At 36.9% G+C, this 21,395-nt stretch overlaps 1 protein-coding gene across 1 annotated transcript in view; it reads left to right on the top strand.

Annotated features, from left to right (window-relative positions):
• Positions 1-4,719: 4,719 nt before the first annotated feature.
• LOC103028579 (macrophage mannose receptor 1) overlaps positions 4,720-21,395 on the top strand; it is a 42,298-nt gene continuing 25,622 nt past the window's right edge. Inside the window, exons 1-14 of the mRNA XM_049482826.1 lie at positions 4,720-4,849; positions 6,937-7,308; positions 8,172-8,351; positions 11,684-11,839; positions 12,008-12,121; positions 12,235-12,372; positions 12,454-12,633; positions 14,108-14,265; positions 16,429-16,545; positions 16,798-16,913; positions 19,123-19,268; positions 20,620-20,819; positions 20,995-21,113; positions 21,306-21,378. Of these exons, the coding sequence (XP_049338783.1) occupies positions 4,786-4,849; positions 6,937-7,308; positions 8,172-8,351; positions 11,684-11,839; positions 12,008-12,121; positions 12,235-12,372; positions 12,454-12,633; positions 14,108-14,265; positions 16,429-16,545; positions 16,798-16,913; positions 19,123-19,268; positions 20,620-20,819; positions 20,995-21,113; positions 21,306-21,378 (2,133 nt within the window). The 5' untranslated portion in view covers positions 4,720-4,785. The remainder of the gene's footprint in view (positions 4,850-6,936; positions 7,309-8,171; positions 8,352-11,683; positions 11,840-12,007; positions 12,122-12,234; positions 12,373-12,453; positions 12,634-14,107; positions 14,266-16,428; positions 16,546-16,797; positions 16,914-19,122; positions 19,269-20,619; positions 20,820-20,994; positions 21,114-21,305; positions 21,379-21,395) is intronic.

The raw sequence follows: 21,395 nt of genomic DNA, 5'->3' as shown, positions 1-21,395 counted from the left end.
TCTTGATATGTATTTTATTTTATTTTATTTTATTCAATTTTATTTTATCTATATTTATATATTTTAACAATGCTCTTTGGGTGTAAACTTGTTCGTGAGAATACAATTTCATTTCACCTCATGTACCTATGAATCCTTTATATCAAGCATAAAAAATCACTGCTAGTGGTATTTATTCGTTATCAAGATAAATGTATTGTTTCTCAATAAAGATTTTGTTGCAGAATGCAATCAAATATTCACAGTAATGTTCCAAAATCTAGAAGTAAAACAGAATAAATAAATACTTAAAAAAAATATATATATATATACAGTATATATATATATATATTTTTTTTTTTTATTTAATAAAGAAAATGTCAATTAAATGAACAAAACATGAATACACAAATAATATGGGAAAAAATATTAAATCTATAATAAAAAGAGTGTGTCAAATTAATAATAAAAGCTAAGTAATATTAGATAGTTAAAGCTATACTGGGCCTGGATTTACCAGTGTCAAAAGAAGATTTTCTCAGAAGTAATGTAAAATGTGAGCAATTAATTTTTCTAATATTAATATTAATATATATATTTTTTTATATTGTTACATGCATCCACTTTTGGCAATTTTACTGAACAACTAATAATAATAAAAAAAATGCACACTGAGCAGAACTAGCACACTTTGACAGGGGCAGCTAGAAAAGCAAGTAATATTGGCAGGTTTCCTTTACAGACACGCTCCTATCTGTTTATTTTCCTGCTTTACTCATGTTCCTCACTTGTATCTACCCACTTATCTCCTTTCAGTTTAGTTTCTCTTGCTCCTCGCTGCCATCTTGTGAGGAAACTGAACTGATATCTTATTGAAACCTCCACATCCTCTTCATTATCAGTTTCGGCTGTGCCTTGTTCTGTGTCTGTTATATACACAATGTTCAGCCTCACCCGTCCCCTGGCTTTTAGTTTATGTTTTAGTTTTTCTACAGTCTAGCTCTTCATTTTTGTCCTTGTTGTGGATATCACTAAATTTTCCAGTAAATTTTCCATTAGGGCCATTTTTTTAGGGACTTAATTATTCAAATATGTCAGCATTAATCTTTAAATCTGTATTGTTCAAAAAGCTGGTCAAAAGCTTGCGCATAAAAAGAATACGCAGAAGGTTTATTAATTAACAAAGGCAATTATAACAGACAGGGGCAAAACCATTAAAACATGTTTGAAACGGTCAGGAGATTAAATTAAACCAACCAAGCAAGGAGAAACCAAAAGAATAACTATGGAGAGTTGGCAATACTTTGCAAAGTCACAAAGTCAACTTATAAGTTTAATTAGAGCAAACATAATTAGTTACAAGTACAATCTGTCACAGGTGATTTACAAAAAAAAAAAACTTTAAGAACAACTATTTTGCTCATGTTTTCCAAAAGCCTTCTTGCTCTTGAAAGTTACGAACCAGTGTAACTGAATATCTCTGGGATGTTGTTTGTTTTCTGTCATGCTGCTGTTGTCTTATCTGGTTGATGATTTTTATTCTACGGATGTATTTGGTAAATTAGAAATGTCGAGTTTAATTTTTTAAAGTTGAGGTGCTGAAAAATATAATCTAATATAATAAAAGTAAAACAGCTAGCATCTTAGCCTTCAGAACATTTTGGGAAATTCACCCTAGACCAGTATTGTGAAGAGGATGTGCATTGAAACAGTGTCTGATTGGCTGATTAGTGATACTGTATGTGACTTATGCTTTCTGGATTTTTTTTTACTTTTGTCTCGTCAGTCCACAGATTTTTTTTCCCCAAAGTCCTTGGGATCATCAAGATGTTTTTTTTAGCAAATGCGAGATCTTTTTTGGTCAGAAGTGTTTTTTGTCTTGGAACTCTCCCATGAAGCCATTTTTGACCAGTTTCTTTCGTATTATTGAATCGTAAACTCTGCACAGCAAAAACAATATTGTTGAATTTCAAGAGTTACCTACTTCAGAGTGGTGTAGAGTTGATTTCAGAGTTGCTCTACATGTTCTCTGCACTGGTACTGTTAAAATCTGACTGAAGTGGGAGTTGATGGTTACGGTGCATTTATGGTGCATTTACGGTGAATTTACACTGCTCTGACGCGACAACGCACAGCGACGGATCCCATTCATTTTCAATGGGAAGCGCCGCCTCCGTCAGACGCAGTCGCGCGGTGCATCATGGGTCCGATACGTCGAGAGCGGGGGATGCGATGTGATGAAAAGTTGAGCTCGGCTCAACTTTATGCAAATGAATCCGTCCAACGCGATGCGTCTGTCCAATCAGAGAGCAGGTGTTGGCCTGTAACGCGTCCTCAGCGCAGCGCATGAAAACATTTTAGTTCCGCTTTCAAGTGTCCAGAGAAGCCTGGAAGAGATTCAGGCTTTCCTGCCTCATATATTAAAACCCTGCTGATTTACAGGGACTCTGATCACAGTAATACTGCGAGGAGAAAGGCTGCAGAGATTGTTGGGGTCTCTAGTGGGTTTTTAAAATAATTTAATTGGAAAAGTTTGCTTTTGTTTTGCCTATATTCTGCTCAGTAGACAGTGTAATAAAGCTCAATCAAACATTTATATTTATTAATACACATTTATATATTTTTTAATTTACAGAAAATAATAATAGCTTGTATAAAAGCGTTTAAATTTATTAGAACGATTTAATTGGACGACGCAGGGAACGCCTTTGTCACGCCCACATGCGACCAGTTGGAGGGGGGCAGTGTGACCCTGTGTTGTTGCATGGAGCAGTGTAAATGCATGTGAGTGTGTAAAAAAATATCTCTCTCTCAGAATTTAATTAGTTTAGTCTCCTCCCACACTCCTCCACAGCCTGACAGAACAAGTGGAAGCCCTTTTCTTGAGCGGTTTAAAGGCCATTAAGGTAATACAATTGACGTGGGAAATTTCATTATCACCATTTTGTTACCATTATAACCCCCTTGTTATGACCAATGTAATCATTTTATGCATGTTCATTCACTAGATGTGACCATTTATGATTATTAATTTCACTAGATGTTATATAATTTGTATGCATGTTTCCTTTCATTAGATGTGCTTATTCACACTTATTATTCACAGTGGTAATTCACTCATATTAGTTCATGTGCAAACTTGCTCTTGAGTTAGTATGACACTTTGTGTATGTGCTGGCTAGCAGAGAAACCTTGTCTGATAACCATTTTGTGTGAGAAGAGGTTATGCTGACATTAGACTCTGTCTGAGAACAGAAGGGAGTTTTTTTGAAGGATGCAGGTGCAGGCGGAAGCCCTATGCCCATGTATGGTTTTTGTTTTCATAATAAGGCAGAGTGAGAATGGATAACACTCTCTGAGAAACTGTTGGTCTCTCAGAGCACCTTCAGAGCGTGATGCTTTCATGACTGATTGTACTCTCAATATTATGCTTTAATAAAACTTGTTACTCATTTGACACGACTCAGAACTTAATATTTGTCTTTATTAATCGTCACAGGTATTTCCACCACACAATCAATAGAATAAATACTAGTTTCATAGGCTATTCTGTTGTTAAAATATGTTTTAACAAGTGTACAGTGATTACACAATAACTATACATACATTGTATAGGAAATACTAACTGGTATCTTTCTAACTAGGGTCATTTCTGTCAGGCGCCATTTTAAAGTATGTTAAATTGTAATACATTAGGCTGGCTTTTTAATTATTGTGGTTAACCACTCTTTTTAGAATTGTTTTAATAAAAAAATAAAATGTAGCTGTGAGACTAAAACTGGTTTGTCAAATTTCCCATTCCACCTTAAATGTAATTTGGCTAGCTAACTAGCTAGCTTTTGACTGTGTTAGCTAGTTAACTTAGCTTTTCTGTCAGGCGCCATTTTAAAGTATATTCGTTTATAATACTGGATTATGAAGCTGGATTTTTTAATAGATCAACACTGACATTGAGTTACATTTATTACACTGTTGGCTGTGTTGAATTAACTCTAGCCCAGTGAGAATTATATAAACACTACAAAAGAGTTCAAATTAACACTTACAGGTTTGATATAATACTGGTGTTTTTGCTGTGTGATCTTAACCAAGGTAAGAAAGACCTGCAGTTCTTTAGATGCTGTTCTGGGTTCTTTTGTGACCTCCTGGATGAATAGTCCCTGCCCTTTTGGCAGTCACTCCTGGGAGGGTGTAAGAGTGTTCCATGTTATGTCAAATTGTGAATAACAGCTCTCACTCTGGTTTACCGGAGTCCCAAAGCCTTAGAAATGACATAACAGTTAGTATTTAAATGATTTGTTGATTTTACAGGTCTGGCAGTAGTCAGGCCTGGTTGTGGTTAGTGAAATTAAACTCTCTAAAAATGTGGTTAATTTTAATTAATTCAGTGGTCTTCTATTATATTAGAAGAAAAAATAATATTTTAAATATATTATATAAAGTTTGGTTATTAATCTAAAAGATGTTAGTATGACAAAAAAGCAAAAACAGAAAAAAGTAAGGAGCAAAAACGTTTTCACGTCAATGTACACACACAAACATAGAGAATCATGACCTACACAGACAGCCTATGTAAAAACCACATCATCACATTAGTTATTGAGCTTTAAAAGACAATCCCAAACTATGCTGGGAAAACTATGTTCTCCCAGTTCCAGGTCAGATACATGTGACAGGAAGTTGTGGTTCATGTTTCTGGGACCCTCCTCCTCCTCAGTGCTGCTCACTGAGATCGGTTCAGAGTGAGATTCAGAGGGAGGGTGGGTGTAGCTCTCGTCAGGACAGACAGTGTTCGGGATTATCAGGATGATGAAAGAAACGGCTGTTGTTGTCATTTTTCTTCATGTTTCTCACTGCTTTGCTCAGTCAGGTATGTTGCTCCTATCTTTTTTATTTATATATTTTAGCTTAAGTTGTTGGAAGTGAAGAGGGAACATGTGTGTGTAAGGCTATGTTCAGACTGCCAGGCCAAAAAGTTACAAAAGAAGGATAAGATATAATGATACATGAAAAAATACAATAAAATAAGTGTGTGTAATAGAGAATGGAGGTAATGCAGTTGAACCCAGTAAACAATGAACACCAGTTGATGTGCATATTGTGAGGATAACTGATGTCAGCCATACAGAAATTGCAAATATACAGTTATATAATAATTTAAATTTAGCAGTGCAAAATTGTAGAGATGTAAACAGTGGACAGTAAATAAACTACTAGTGAAAAATAGGGTAAAACTATAAAATTAATGTAATTGGGCATCTCTGAGGGTGTGTCTGTAGATATGGGGGTGTATCCATAGAGTGACCAGAGTTGAGAGGGTACTGACTGCAGCCTGTGGGAAGGCGGAGTTGGACGTCCAGCGCATCCAGCTCCGCCCACTTTGTCCGCGTCATGCCGTCCAGACCCACCCACTTTGGTCAGTTTCATTTCTTAGCTCCGCCTCTGAATGGAAGTAAACCATGTACAATGCAGATAGGGGTTGTTTTTTTATTCTGATTTATTCGGATGTGTACACTACAAGCTCGCGAGACTGACGAGGCATGGCGCTGACAAAGTGGGTGGGACTGGACACGCTGGACGTCCAACTTCGCCTTCCCGCAGGCTGCAGTCAGTAGTAGTTGCAGGAATGAAAAAGTGTCTCCTCAGTCTGTCCATTGAGCAAATGGGCCACATCCACACATGTGGCCCGCCACGTCCTTTTATGTGGCCTGCGAGAGCTTAAAAGGTCTTAGTGTCTAAAAAATAAATAGGTCAGATAAAAATTGATTGTGTCGATTGTGTCACCTGTGCAGTTATGACTTACCGCCACTACACGGCAGTGTAGTCATTGATGTGGAAACACTGCCATAATTTTGAAGACAAATGTTTATTGTAATCAAAGCATCTCATTAGTTTGATGCAAGGCTGTTGCAGTAAAAAAAAATGGTGAAATGCTACATCTGTCACACATGTTATTAGCAGCTCAGAACTTTTGATATTATACTAATTAAGCCTCTTTCAGTATGTCAGACTTTTGATTAAAGTTATAACTTGTGTTTGATGTTATTTTGTATTTACTTGAATAGTTTGATCCTTGATTGATGGAGTTTGTGGATTTCATAACATGACAAATTAAAAGGATTTAGGTTATAACAAAGCAACTAGCAAACATATTTTTTTCCATGCACCTGACACATTGCATAAGTAATACATTCAGAGTTATTTAACATTAACGAGTAGTTACATTTATTTTATATAACATTTTGTAATATTTGTAAGTTACATCTGGCCCTTTGAGGACAGCCATTATGCCGATGTGGCCCTCAGTGAAAATGAGTTTAACACCCCTGCACTATAGCATAAAAGAGGATGCTGGCTACCACAGACTGGTAGAACATTAGCAGAAGTTTCTGGCAGATATTGTAGGACCTGTGCTTCCAGATTGATTGTTGATAGTCTGGATAGCCAGAAACAAACCTATATATACAGTGTTTTTGAGGTCATATCCAGCATTTTTTGCTTCCAAACTATGGTGGCTGCATTTTGGTCTCATCATTAGTCTCAAATCAGCACGAAATTGCAAAAAAATCTGATTTCATGTGGTTTTTGGCTGTACAGACTATAGACAAATTGACCTGGATACAAATTAGATTGAGTTGGCAGTGTGAACACATCCAAAGAAGAGAGCCAAAGTTTGGTCCCACTAACTTTGTTAACACAGAATCCCAAGCAAATATGTTGGGTTGATACCTGATCACTTGACGGTAAAATGTGGATATTTTACCTCAACAGATCTGAGAACCAAATTCTATTAGCCTGCAGTCTGAACATAGCCCAAGTTTTTGCTTGATAGAGCACAGCGAGAATTATAGAAAAACAGCTAAATAAATGATTTGGTTGTACTTTGTTCTTTACTGTGGTTTATGTAGAATGAATTTACTGTGTTCTATAGTAATGCATGCTCATGTCTCTGCATAGATGGGAATTTGTTGATCTACAATGCTCATAAGAACAGATGCCTGGGGAACAACCTGCAAGTACTAGAGGTGTGTGACCTCAGGAACCCGAGACAACAGTTCCGCTGGACTTCAGCGAACCGCATCTTCAATGTTGCTGAGAAGAAATGCCTCGGCACAGGGAACAAGAGTGAAGGCAGTAAACTGCAGTGGTATCAATGTGATGCCAACAGTGACCTTCAGAAGTGGGAGTGTGAGAACAACTCACTGTTTGGATTGAAGAACGAGACTCTGTACTTATCTAATTCACTAGTACTGTCCAGAGACCCAGGAGAGAAGGGCAAGTGGACTCTTCGTGGAACGACGGACAGCATTTGCTCTCGTCCGTATGAAGGTACTGTATCTGTATGGGTTGTTATTGGAGATTTAGAATAACATGCAATGTTAATAGAGAAACAAGCATACAGTGGCTTGCGAAAAGTATTCATACCCCTTGAACTTTTTCACATTTTGTCCCTTTATGACCACAATCTCAAATGTATTTTATACAGATTTTAAGTGAAAAATCAACACAAAGTAGCACATAATTGTGAGGTGAAATGAAAATGATACATTGTTTTCAAAATGTTTATAAAATAAAAATCTAAAAAGTATTCAGCCCCCTTTACTCCGAACCCCCTAAATAAAATCCAGTGCAGTCAATCACTTACCTTCAGAATTCAATGAATAAGTTAACAGAGTCCATCTGTGTGTAATTTAGTCTAAGTATAAATACAGCTGTTCTGTGAAGACCTCAGTGGTTTGTTAGAGAACACTAGTGAACAAACAGCATCATGAAGACCAAGGAACTCACCAGACAGGTCATAGATAAAGTTGCGGAGAAGTTTAAAGCAGGGTTAGGTTTAAAGAAGATCAAAGAAGCCCAGGTCACTGATTATGATTACGATTATTATTATTATGATGTTTTTTTCATGAGCGAAGAGACAAGCCAAGACTGTGTGTTATTAAGGTTCTGCAACCTACCACAAAATCTGCAGGATTTATTCAGTCTGTATGTCTGCATATCTAGCTCAATGAATCTTTTTATTCAATTGTTGTCCCTTGTAACCTTTACAGGTTCAATGAAATTATACATAAATAATGATAAAACAATGAAAAAAAATCTAGACACTAAAAGAAACTGCAATAAACCCTCCCCTTAGTATAGTACAGTGTGTTGCATCCTCTAATGGATAACCTTCCTTTCTAACTTCACAGAAATCTACACACTTAAAGGAAACTCGTTTGGACGCCCCTGCCATTTCCCATTCCTTTATAAAAACACCTGGTACACAAACTGCACTACTGGCGATCGTTCATTCAATCTTTCATGGTGTTCCATTGAAAGTGAATATGACCCGAATCAGCTCTGGGGTTACTGCCCACATCAGGAAATAGGTATGTGCTGTCCTGTTTTATAACATAAGGTTGTTTTTTTTATGATTAAAGGGCCTCATATTTACTGTATTTATAATCATTTCTGATTTCTGCTTATTGCACTGGCTGCAGACTGCAGATATTTAAATATTCTTGCGTTAACATTTTCCTAACCTATTTTATGTACATTTGTATGGTATTTTAATTCTGATATGTTAATGACCTCAGTTTTGATTGGCTGCTCTTTATCATGTCTTGTTCAAGCAAAGTTTGAGCTGAAATGTTCTATGTAATGTGAGTTGGTGGGGCTAAATTGCTGTATAGATGGATTTATTTTGTTTGCTGTCACATTAAACTAGTGAGATGAATACCGGGACCAGGGAATGCAGAGACACACGCTGAATAAAATCAAGAGGTTTATTTACAAAGTACACAAAATAAACAATAAACCAGGCATGTGAAGGACATACCAGTATTATAGTGGAGGCCAGGCAGGAGGTAGGTAACAACACTGGCAAACAAACAAACAACAGAAGGGCTAAGGCTAAAGGTGTAGTCGAGGAAGTTGAGAACCAGATAATACTCAGCAAGGAACTGAGGGAACTGGGGGGCTATAAATACTAAGAGCACAACTGGGAGTAATCAAGTAATCAACCAATCAGTACATTGGTGAGGAAGAGTGCGACAGCATTGCATGCTCAGCTGAGTCACGGCAGTCCATAGGCTGAGCATGCTGGGAGTTGGAGTCTTTAGGAGTGACAGGGAATAGAGCAGGCAGACTGACAGCGTCAGGTGTGACAACTAGTCACATTTGTATAAAATCTGGCAATATTACTCTTAAGCTGCAGTATACTTGATTTTTTCAGATGCCAGTTTTGAATCTTCCAGCTTGTCCAGAAATGCATGTTAAAGTGTGTCCTATTAGAAGTGGCACAAAGCACAAATTGCACTTTCTGACTAAACCCCTGAGCCTACAACCACTAGAATACCATACAGTACCAGTCAAAAGTTTAGACACCTAAAATTCAGTGTTTTGTTCATTATTTTTTTATTTCTGCATTGTAGATTAATACTAAAGTCATGACTGAGACTTAGAGTCACCTGGGATGGCTTTCAGTTAACAGCTGTGCTGAACTTCTCAAGAGTTAATTACTTAAATGAGTTTGAGAGCATCAGTCGTGTTCTGAAGGGGTTGAGTTGGTATTCAGTGAATAGCCCTATTTGAGTAATGCTCTAATCCATACTCATGTAAAGAAAATTAAAAGAACTTTAAATTTAACTTCAGTATCCTTAAGTGCAATCACAAAGATCATCAAAAACATCATGATGAAACTGGCGTTCATCAGGACTGCCCAAGGAAAAGAAGACCCAGGATAAGTTTATGAGTTTCCAGCCTCGGAAACCACAAATTAAAAGAAGCACCCCAGATAAGAGCACCTTAATGCTTCACAGAGAATTGTAGGAATGTAGGAAAAAAAAAACATTGAAGGAGAAGGTGTCCAAACTTTTGACTGGTACTGTATTTTACATAATACTTCTTTAATTAGTATTTATTGCATATGAAAAGTTATTATTTTGGAGATCAAGGTAGCTTGCAATATAGAGTAGGTGTGGGACAATGTATCGATATTGTGATACTGTATTGTCTCGTTTTCATCGTAGTGTATCAGTTTAACAATGTGGCCTCAAATATGGATATTTTTATTGAAACATAGATGCTAGAAACTCCCAAAACTCATCCACCAATATACTAAAGTTACTGCTTCGTTGCTCCATCTGGTGGTGCTAATCAAATGAACACGGTTAGCCTGTGGTAAAGAATGTTGTTTAATGTTGAACTGGTTGTGGAATTCTGTAAAACTAACACTAATGATATCTATAATTCCTGGTATTTGCTTATTTAGGAGTATTTGTATCTTCTTCAGTAGGCTGTGATGACGTGAAGCATTGAAGAGAAATATCTAGCAATATATTGGGTATTGCATAATCACAGTATCATGATATCATTACCGCATCATAAAATGTCCTGTAATTCTCTTTCCTAATATACAGAGTGTTCTTTCGGTTTCTCAAGGTTTAGCTAACTTCCCTTGTAAAAAAGTTGTGTATTTGAATATAATAATAGTGCACAATAATTCAAGTATACTTTTTCTACTTATACTTACATTTGTACCTACTTAATCTGTAATTCAGTCTACGTTGAAAAAGTATACTTCATTTGGCTGTGCTGATTTTATACTGGTGATGCACTTATATAAAAATATATGCTTAGTATAATTTTATGAAACTGTGACTTTTATGATAAAACTATACTTTTACTAAACGTGTCAGGGCCAGACAGGAGTGAGACAGGTGCAGATACAATAAAATAACTTTATTAAAAGTTATAGAGCAGACAGGGGTAGTCAACGGAAACAGGGTCAGTACCAATACTACACAGTGGTCATACACGAATATCCAACACAAGGGAGTAGGCAAAAATCAACGTCGGTAGAAAACAAAAACAAGATCGTACACGGATAAAGGCAAGGGCAAGAGAAACGCTTTGTATTGTAAGAATTACCAAACGGATACTCGACAAGGTGTGAGCGTGAGCATGGTCCTTAAATACTGAGGGTAATCAGTACTCGGGGCTTCCTGGTGGCGTCATGTGATGTGTCATGTGATCGGGAGTGTGTGTTGTGTCATGGAGTGGTGCGTCCTGGGTATTGTAGTTGTTACTGTGGGAATCGCAGATAGAGCTGGATATAGGAGACTCAGACATGCTTTCAGCACCAGACATGACAAAATGAGTCTAAAGGAGTCGATATTTCTGCAATGAAACTCTACTTCAGTCAAATTTGCTACGAAAGAATACATTTTGTGTTGACAAATTAAAACTGTGATAATGAACTTTTATGTGTTAAATTTATAACAAAAAAGTTTACTTTAGTTACTTTAGTGTCGGTAAAAGAACTTTAAAAATAACTTGTAGCAATGAGATATATTGCTTTTGTTTTCCTCAGTTTTTATACACTCCTCAAAATGAACGTGATGTTAAATCCATATTTTAATCAGATTTTTAATAGATTTTTAATGTTCAGTCGGACAGCTCACACAAATATACTTAAATTATGTTAAATACTGGCGAAAATAACATACGACTAGTATACTCAATGTGAATTTAGTGCAAATTCATCAATTCATCATCATTTTAATTACAAATAAGCAGTAATTAAGTACAAAATACAAATTATTGGTTCCAAAATAACATATTTTAAGTACAGACCTATTTCAGCATAATTTAAGTATAATTCTTTTTCACAAGGGTTCTCTTAACAGAATGCTGATGCTTTCTTTGTCTTTGTGGTCAGTTCAGCAGCTCTGGAGGAAGAACCCACTGACAGACGTTTATTACCAGGTGAATGAGGATTCTGCACTGACCTGGGATCAGGCCAGGAAGAGCTGTCAGCAGCAGGGGGGAGACCTGCTGAGCATCACTGAGCCCCACGAGCAGACCTTCATATCAGGTGGGCTTGTTATCTTTTGAGAGATAGTGATACAGACCTCCTCACAGATGGAAAGCTCAGTGAAAAATGCTGTTAAGACTTTAGTGTTCAGGAAAGGTCAGCTATATTTCATTGAATAGGGACTCTCAATTAAATGCCATTTTTTTACCTTTAAAAACAAACACACAGGGTTGACTCAGAGGACCGGTCCAGTCTTGTGGACGGGGCTGAACAGTTTAGATGCTTCAAGAGGATGGCACTGGGTCGGTGGACAACCTTTTCGCTATCTGAAATGGATGAGCGGTGAGTTTTTTTAAATGGAAATTTCAGAGAATTTCATCTGTTTCTCATTGGTATCTCTTTTTAATTCATTGATTAATTCAATCATTTTTGTGTGTGTTTTCCTGGGAAAAAAGGACAACCGTTTTCTCTACCAGGCTACAGCTGTGGAGTGCTAGATCAGTCTCATGATTCTGGATGGTCCACTGCTGTTTGTTCTGAGAGGCATGGATATATCTGCCAAAGATGCCTCCCTACTCCCACTGTTCCACCAGGTACAGGTAGCTTCATAACACACATTTTTTTCATGTATCTTTATTTGTATTAAACTAGGTTTGGTGTCCACTTCTGTTCAGTTGTGCACACAGGTTCTTGCTACAGTCCGTGGATCCCTTACTCAGGACACTGCTACTTACTCAGTCGCACAAAGAGAACATGGCTGGAGGCGAAAGATGCCTGTCGACGTGAAGGTGGAGATCTGCTGAGCATCCTTAATGTAGAAGAACAAAGCTTCACCATCTCACAACTGGGATATGGTGAGTCCACTTGCTTTTCATTGTAAAATAAATTTGACAAAATATTCATCTTTTTAACCGATATTAAAGGCACTGTATACAATTCTGGAGAACTAATCAGCACAATATACGTATCTTTCCCTTCAGTGCTACTTTAGAAGTTCCAAATCTCCGTATGTTACATGTTGTTGGCTAGCTTCACCAATGTTTACACATACACTACCTGTCAAAAGTTTTAAACACCTCTATTTTTAAGTAGTAGTCCAATAGCAGTGATATAAGACCCAGACAAGCTGCTTTTTATTTTCTCCTCTTAACAATGACTTATTACTGCACTTCACCTTTCAGACCTCTTAGTGCTACGTTCACATTAAATTAAGCCACATTGCTCAAATCTGTTTTTTTTTTTTTTTTGCTCAGATCAGATTTAACTATCTTGACGTTTCACACACTTACATTACACAAATGGAAGTGAGCTGTGTCTGTGTGTAATGTGAACATTCTTCACCAACAACAAAAAATATTATATTTGAGAGACGACTCGTAGCTTTATAAAGGGAAATGGATGCGTTTGTTAGCAGCTCATATGTGGAGCATCTTTTGCTGGAGTGGAGAAACAGTAAACAGCTGGTCTGAAGTTCATGCTCAGTTCGAGGAGGTGAAAAAAGGTCAGGTGGTTTTCTTTTGCTGTACTCAGCTGAGGTGGGTACCAGAGAGAAGCATGTAGTACGTGCCTAAAAGCAGGAAGATGCATGACTTCCAGTTTGACCGTTCACATTCATGTCGCAAGTCCGTGGATCAGATACATATCCGATTTAGGACCACATATAAAAGTGACTCAAATCTGATTTGATTAAATCTGATTTGGAACGTTTACACTGCAATGAAAAAAATCAGATCTGAGCCATATTGAGCAAAACATCTGATTTGAATCACTTTAGCCTGGTGATGTGACTCTCTTCACTGCTGAATCTAAGACTGAGGCTCAATCCCATTTCACCCCTTGGCCCTACCACTTACCCCTTCCCCTCCTTTTCGTGTGTAACCTATCCCCTTGAAAAAGAGTTACAAGGGAAAGGGGTGAAATCCTCCCTTGAATAATTAAAACAATTCTTACATGTGCAAAACAGAGGGGTAGGGGTAAGGGGTGAAATGGGACTGGGCAGTACACACCCTGGACAGGCGGCCAATTCATCGCAGATTTAGATTTATTTATTTTTTCATTTATTTGCAGAAAATAAGAAATGGTCAAAATGATAAAAAAGATGCAGGGCTTTAAAACCTTAAATAATGCTAAGAAAATTTAAGCAGTTATTTATTTATTTTTTTTCTACATTACTAAAATTACTTTTTTTAGTTGATTAGCTGGAAAAATGTTATGTAACTACTTCAAGTGTTCGCAACAAATAATGAACACTGTGTTACTGTGATACTGTATTAAGAAGTTGCTCTCATGTCTGTAATAATAGTCTGTCATTTCTTCCAATCTTCTCAGCAAAGACAGATGAGCTGTGGATCGGGTTAAATGACCTTCATACTTCGATGCTGTTTCAGTGGAGTGACGACTCTAACGTTCGGTTTGCTTTGTGGGACGTGAATGAGCCGAGTCACAAGGCTGACCCAAAGGAAAACTGTGTATTAATGAGAGGAGAGGTAACAAAACACTTACCTGATCATTATATATCATATCTCCAAAATGAGAAGTCCAGGGACGTTGACTAAACTGGGCCTCCGGAGCTACAGCCCTGACCATATTTTCTTTCATTTATTTCTTTATTTTTAATTTCATTTCTAATCTTCCCCATTGTCTCCACACTTTACAAGGCCAGTTACCCAAACCACTTATTAGGACTTCCCCTATCACTAGTGATGCCCCAACACACCAGGAGGGAAAAGACTAACACATTCTTCCTCCGATACCACCTCTTCTTTTTGAACTGCTGCTGATGCAGCATTGCCAAGTAGCATCACAGCGCACTCAGAGGAAAGCACAGTGACTCTGTTCCAAAACATTAGCTCACAGACGCCCTGTGCTGCGGACATCACACTTTAGTGATGTGGGGAGAGAGCGCCATCTACCCACCCGGAGGGAGCAAGTCCAATTTTGCTCCCTCTGAGCGCCGGCAGCTGATGGTAACTGAACATATTTTAATGAACTGGATGAACCAGTATACTGGCCAGCATTGGACTTGTAATAGTTTATAGTTATTTCAATATTTTGTTTTTGTGAACAAAAATTAAAGTAAACTATAATCAACTGGGCTCAGCCCTAGATTTTTATATACTTAGAGATTTTATATAATAAGAGCCCCTTGCTCTTATTCAAAAACCTGCTCCTGTTGATCAGGGTACTCCTCAGGGTTTTGTTCTTGGCCCTCTATTCTTCACAACTGCCAACTTGATGTTTATTTATAGTTACTGTTAACAATTCTCATATCTATAGTGAATTAAATCATTATTTGATCCACTGCTGATTTTGTAAGTTTGCTTAACGACAAAGACTCGAACAGTCTATCATATTAAGGACAGGTTAATTTTAACAGTGACAGAAAGATAATAAATAATAAAATCTACAAAATCACATTATATAAATTATATACATTTATTTGTATTTTACAGAGAGAAATATTTAATCCCTGTGGCAAACAAGACTTAATACTTGGTGGCAAAACTCTAAATCATTAAGATTTTGAGGCTGTCGCATGGCAATTTAGAGCTCCAGCTCCCATCATAAGTTTTCTATGGGATTAAGGTTTGGAGACTGGCTAGGTCACTCCATGACCTTAATGTGCTTCTTTTGGAGACACGCTTTTGTTGCCTTGGCTGTATGTTTTGGGTCATTGTCATGCTGGAAGACCCAGCCACGACCAATTTTTTGTGTTCTGGCGAAAGGAAAAAGGTTGTTACTTAGGATTTTACGATACATGTCTCCATCCATTCTCCCATTGATGCAGTGTTCTTAGTAGTCCTTTCCCTTAGCAGAGAACACCCCCCAAATGTAATGTTCTCATCTTCATGCTTGACAGTGGGGATGAAGTTTTTTGGGTCATAGTCAGCATTTGTCTTCCTCCAAACATGGCGAGTTGAGTTAATGCCAAAGAGCTCAATTTTGTGAGTGGGCAAACATACAAACTTACAGCAAGGGATCAAGTAGTAAGTTATTTACTGCATATGGCCCCTTTTCCTCACTTCAACAGTGGCCTGCAAAAGTATTCATACCCCTTGGACTTTTCCATATTTTGTCACATTACAACCACAAACATGAATATATTTTGTGAAAGACCAAAACAAAGTGGGATACATGTGAAGTGGAAAGAAAATGATGCATGATACAATTTTTTTTTACAAATAAAAAAATTGAAAAGTGCGGCGTGCTAAATTTATTTAGCCCCCCTGAGTCAATTTTTTTTTTGGAACAACCTTTTGCTGCAGTTTCAGCTGCAAGTCTTTTAGGGTTTGTCTCCACCAGCTTTGCACATCTAGTGACTGAAATTTTTGCCCATTCTTCTTTGCAAAACAGCTCAAACTCCGATTAGATGGAGAGCGTCTGTGAACAGCAGTTTTTTAGATCACGCCAAAAGTTCTCGATTTTGACTGGGCCATTCTAACACATGAATATGTTTGGTTTTAAACAATTCCATTGTAACCCTGTAATTCCCTAATTACTGGTCTCCCTGTACTCTAAAAAGCTATTCTGTTTCTTCTTGCTTTCTTTTGCATCATCATCATCTTTTCTTCTTTTCAGTTGCTATACAGAAAATCTATTAAATGTTAAATGTTAAATATACTTAAGATATGTTTGCCTTTCTATTCTAGGAGGGAACGTGGGCAGATCAAATCTGTCAGAATAAGTATGGCTTTATCTGCAAAAAGAAAAAACACACAGATCCATCCACTAACGACACTGTTATTACACATCCAGGCTGCAGACCTGTGAGTATTTTCTAAATGTGTTTGTTGCTCAGACTACTGTCTTTCTGTAGTCCACACTACATGACTGAGGAAGTGCTAAGAGATCCTCGATTTCAACCAAAAACTGTTGACGACTGAAAAACTGGGCTTAAATTATGCAGTGTGTAAATCTGTCAAACCTTTTTTTCTGCACTTAAAAGCATTGGCAGTTGTATAGTTTTATGCATGTCGGTTCCTCTAATAGCTGTCTTGTCTTTTTTCTGGCTATTTAAGGGTTGGATCAGGTTTGATTCCTACTGCTATCGTGCTGAATCAGACACTAAAACCTTTGAAGAAGCCAAAGAGATGTGTGAGAAAACTGGATCTTATTTAGCAGACATTACAAACAGGTCAGTTGCTGTTGGAGTTAATACTCATAATTTGGTTGGGCAGATAGCTTGACCACACTTTTTCACAACTTCTGCTGGGTCTTAGTCCTGTGGATTCACTGGCTTTTATGATCAGTTTGTTTCAGGTGCTCGGGTAATAAATTACTTCACATGCCTGTACAATATATGAGAGATGGTTTTAAATAGATACTATATTAACAAAAGTGTAATTGAATTCAGGTTCTAATCACTTTCATGGCCACAGTTGTGTAAAACCAAGCATCTACGCATGCAGACTGCTTCTATAAACATTAGTGAAAGAATTGCTTGCTCTCAGGAGCTCAGTGAATTTCATCATGGGACTGTGATTGGATGCAGCACATGAGGAATAAGTCCAGTTGTGAAATTTTCTCATTACTAAATTTACGCACTATAAGGTGCACTTAAAATCCTTGAATTTTCCGCTGTTAAGCAGGTTTTTATAATGTGAGATTCAAAGTTTGAACGCTAGGTGCCAGAAATGGGCCAAAGAGTCTAAAAGGGGAGAGAATGCTCATTTCTAGCGCAGAAAAACGTCCAAAGAGTCTAAAAGCGGAGAGGGTGCGCATTTTTAGCGCAGAAAAACGGGGCAAAGAGTCTAAAAGCGGAGAGAATGCGCATTTCTAGCGCAGAAAAACGGGGCAAAGAGTCTAAAAATGAAGAGGGTGCGCATTTCTAGCGCAGAAGAACAGGCCAGAGAGTCTAAAAGCGGAGAGAAGGCGCATTTCTATTTCAGAAAAACGGGCCAAAGAGTCTAAAAGCGGAGAGGGTGCGCATTTCTAGCGCAGAAAAACAGGCCAGAGAGTCTAAAAGCGGAGAGAATGCGCATTTCTAGTTCAGAAAAACGGGCCAAAGAGTCTAAAAGCGGAGAGAAGGCGCATTTCTAGTTCAGAAAAACGGGCCAAAGAGTCTAAAAGCGGAGAGGGTGCGCATTTCTAGCGCAGAAAAACGGGCCAAAGAGTCTAAAAGCGGAGAGAGTGCGCATTTCTAGCACAGAAAAACGGGACAAAGGGTCTATAAGTTGCCGTAATTAAGGAGTTTAATATTAAGAGACATCATGAAATTAAACATCAATTTGAAAAATCTTAGTTTACACAAGACTGTCAAAGATAAAGATAGTAAGTCAAGTAAAATGGTGTGTAAATGATATAATCAGGAAAAACGTATTATTTAAAGTGGTATATTTCATTATTTGTTTAAGTCTGTGGCCCGTGACTTAAAATATATTACTCCTTCTGGCCCCCAACAAAAAAAGTTTGGACACCCCTGACCTAATGGGTTGGTATTATTAGCCTGTAGCCTGCTGTGTAGCGCTCTTAGGCAGCATTAGCCCGCTAATGCTATTGCTAATGCCCCAGCTTTAGTGGAAATCTAGAAATATAAGCTTACTGTAAATAAACAGAAGCACGGTACTTTTTAGGAAAGAAATCTGTGTAGATTAATATTCAATGCCCATTTGTATTTTTTTTTAGAATAACAGTTTTGATTACTTAGCTTAGCTTTGCTGAATAAGAAGGAACCACTGTTCCTTACTAGTGTCGCATAAAATTTACCTTATAATACGCTGCGCCTTAAAGTAAGAAAAATACGGTATGACAAAGTGGATGCAACTGGTAAATACAGCAACTCAGCCACAAAGTGGTAGATCACGTAAAATGATGGATGCTGAGAAGCATAGTGTGCGGAGGTTGACAACAATGATTACAGACCTCCAAATGTCATGTGGCCTTCAAATTTGCTCAAGAACAGCAGAGCCTAGAGTATGGCGTCACATCAATGTTAAAAGTCAGGGGCTCAAAAATAACAGGTGAAAAAAATTCACCAGCGTGTTTTAACATTTTGTGTGTGTAAATTAACTTCTCTTAAGCACAAATGTGAAACTAGGGAGCAAACAAAATATCGATCTCTGGATTAATTTTTCTCCTCTCAGGCGTTTTTTTCCCCCTTCAATTCACAGTTCTCCTCGCGCACCATGCAAATTACCTGCGGCAGCTGTTTGTGCTTTTCAAAACTCGAGCACAATCCAGTTAATGAAATAAAATGTGCAATCACATTTGTACACAGTGGTATTGGGTGTTTCTTGTAGTGTTTTCTTAATTATGAAAAAAAGTCCCTCATCATGCTATATTGTGTTTCTTCTTAAGCAGAAGTCATCCAGATTTGGTTTGGTTTGTTTTTCTATTTCTTTCAGGATTGAAAATGCCTTTCTGGTCAGTCTGACTGGAGCACAATCAGGACACTTCTGGATCGGTCTGTCCAACCAAGAGGATGTGCATGTTTTTGAATGGACCAATAGCAACAAAGTTTTGTTCACACACTTTAATGCTGGAATGCCAGGTAAGATAACAAAACCCATTAATATAAAAGGTGTTTTTTTTTATGAAGCGATGTCTTTTAACCCTTTAATGCGAAACATATGCACACCCCCTCTAATGCACATTCATTGCATTCATGGCATACATTTCCCATTTTATTTCATACTCACTGAGTTTGTTGTTGTTCTATCTTTTGAAATCTATTTATTTAGGATTCTTTAATATCTTGTTTTGGATTACCATTGATTATTCATTTCATTTTCACCATAATACTTTAAATAGTACAAAAATAGTTTTTATATGAGTAATAATACTACTATTATATTACTATATGGAATTATGATATAAAATTAAGTAACTTTTAATCCTATAATAATTTGTTTCAAGTAGCTACTTGAGCAGTGAGTGGGCCCAAATGCTTATTTAGTATTTAGTATTGTCATTTTATCACACACACACACACACACACACACACACACACACACACACACACACACACTAGATATTAGCTGTTGGCATATTCTATTTTAGTTATCTAAATATACTGTATGTAGCTAACTTTCGTTGGTTCTAACTGCTTAGCTAAGTACATTGTTTACAGATTTAATTTTAACAAAGCTAACTACAATAGTTAGCTGTCTGCAGTGGATTTAGCTAACTAAATAGATGTTAACGAATATCTAGCTTGCTAATAATAATTACTTGTAACTTTCTGACAGGTAATATACTCACTCAAAGTAACCTGAAAATAATATATATATATATATATATATATATATATATATATATATATATATATATATATATATATATATATATATATATATATATGTACAGTTATCTTTCACTAGTGTCATTTAATATTCTCTAAAGTAAAGGTTAGAACTATGTTAAAACAATACTGAGTTAGCTATATGACGGGAGCTGTGCTGTTCTAAGCTGTAAAATGGTCAGTTTCAGTTGTGTCTGACGTGTGTAAACTTGATGTAGGTTTAATAAATAAGCTGTGCTTTTTCATAAAGTAAGAAATGAATAAAAATGAAGATTTGTTATAAACAAAAACAAGTTATTTACTGCATTCTTGGAAGAGAAAATGATTAATGATTAATTTATTCCAAAGATCGTAGAAACACCCGTCATACATAAAGTTACATAGAAAATGAATACGGATCCTTTTTGAACCATGTTGTGCATTAGAGGGGTAGTGATACAAATAGAGTTTTTATTAAAAAAGTAAGAAACGAAACAACAATATGTATGATGATTAAAAATAAGTTAATTGAACATATATTGAATACTGAAGAATTCAATTAATTTATTGCAAAAAAAAAAAATTACAACTCAACTTTTATGCTGCTTTCTTACAAATACAGGGGGAAAACATGGTTGTGTTGGCATGACCACAGGAATACTCGCTGGATTATGGGATGTGTTGAGCTGCACTAACGTAGAGAAGTACATCTGTAAGCAGAAAGCTGAAGGGGTGATCACAACTACAACCCCCCCAACCACTCCCACTCCAAAGTGCAGTGTGGGCTGGAATCCACTACCAGACAGAGACCTTTGTTTTAAGGTATTTCTGATCCATTAATAGACAGTAAATCCTGAATAACAGCCAAAATATGTATAAGATTAAAATATTTGTAGAAGATTAAAAGTGTAAAATTGAAGTGTAAGTAAAGTATTATGACTAAACAACTAATGGATTTGCCCTTACTCCCACTTATTCCTGGTTCTCTTTGTTGAAGATTTTTAATCCAGTAACAGAAGCGAAGAAGACGTGGTTTGAGGCTTTGGACTACTGCAAGGAAGTTGGGGGTGATCTGCTGAGCATCCATGGCCCTTCATATTTTGAAGAATTTCAATAGTACGATTAAATTGCATAAAAGTACATTTAATGTGACGTTAAATCAACACTTATAATGTAAAGATGTAATACTCACAAAGGGAAGTTTCCCAGGCAGGGAATATGCCTACTTTCTGCCTCGTTTATTCAGATCACTTTTTCTCATCAGGGATTCAGATAAAAGTTTAAAGCATGCATTCACTTTTTTAACAGTTCATCAACAGCATGGATTGGCTACAGCATCCAGGACCCCTCAGTTGGTTTTACCTGGAGTGACGGTTCCTCTGTAAGTTGGGTTAATTA

This window comes from Astyanax mexicanus, chromosome 8 (genome assembly GCF_023375975.1).
Source record: "Astyanax mexicanus isolate ESR-SI-001 chromosome 8, AstMex3_surface, whole genome shotgun sequence".
NCBI lineage: Eukaryota > Metazoa > Chordata > Actinopteri > Characiformes > Acestrorhamphidae > Astyanax > Astyanax mexicanus.
This window is presented reverse-complemented; position numbering and strand designations above follow the sequence as displayed.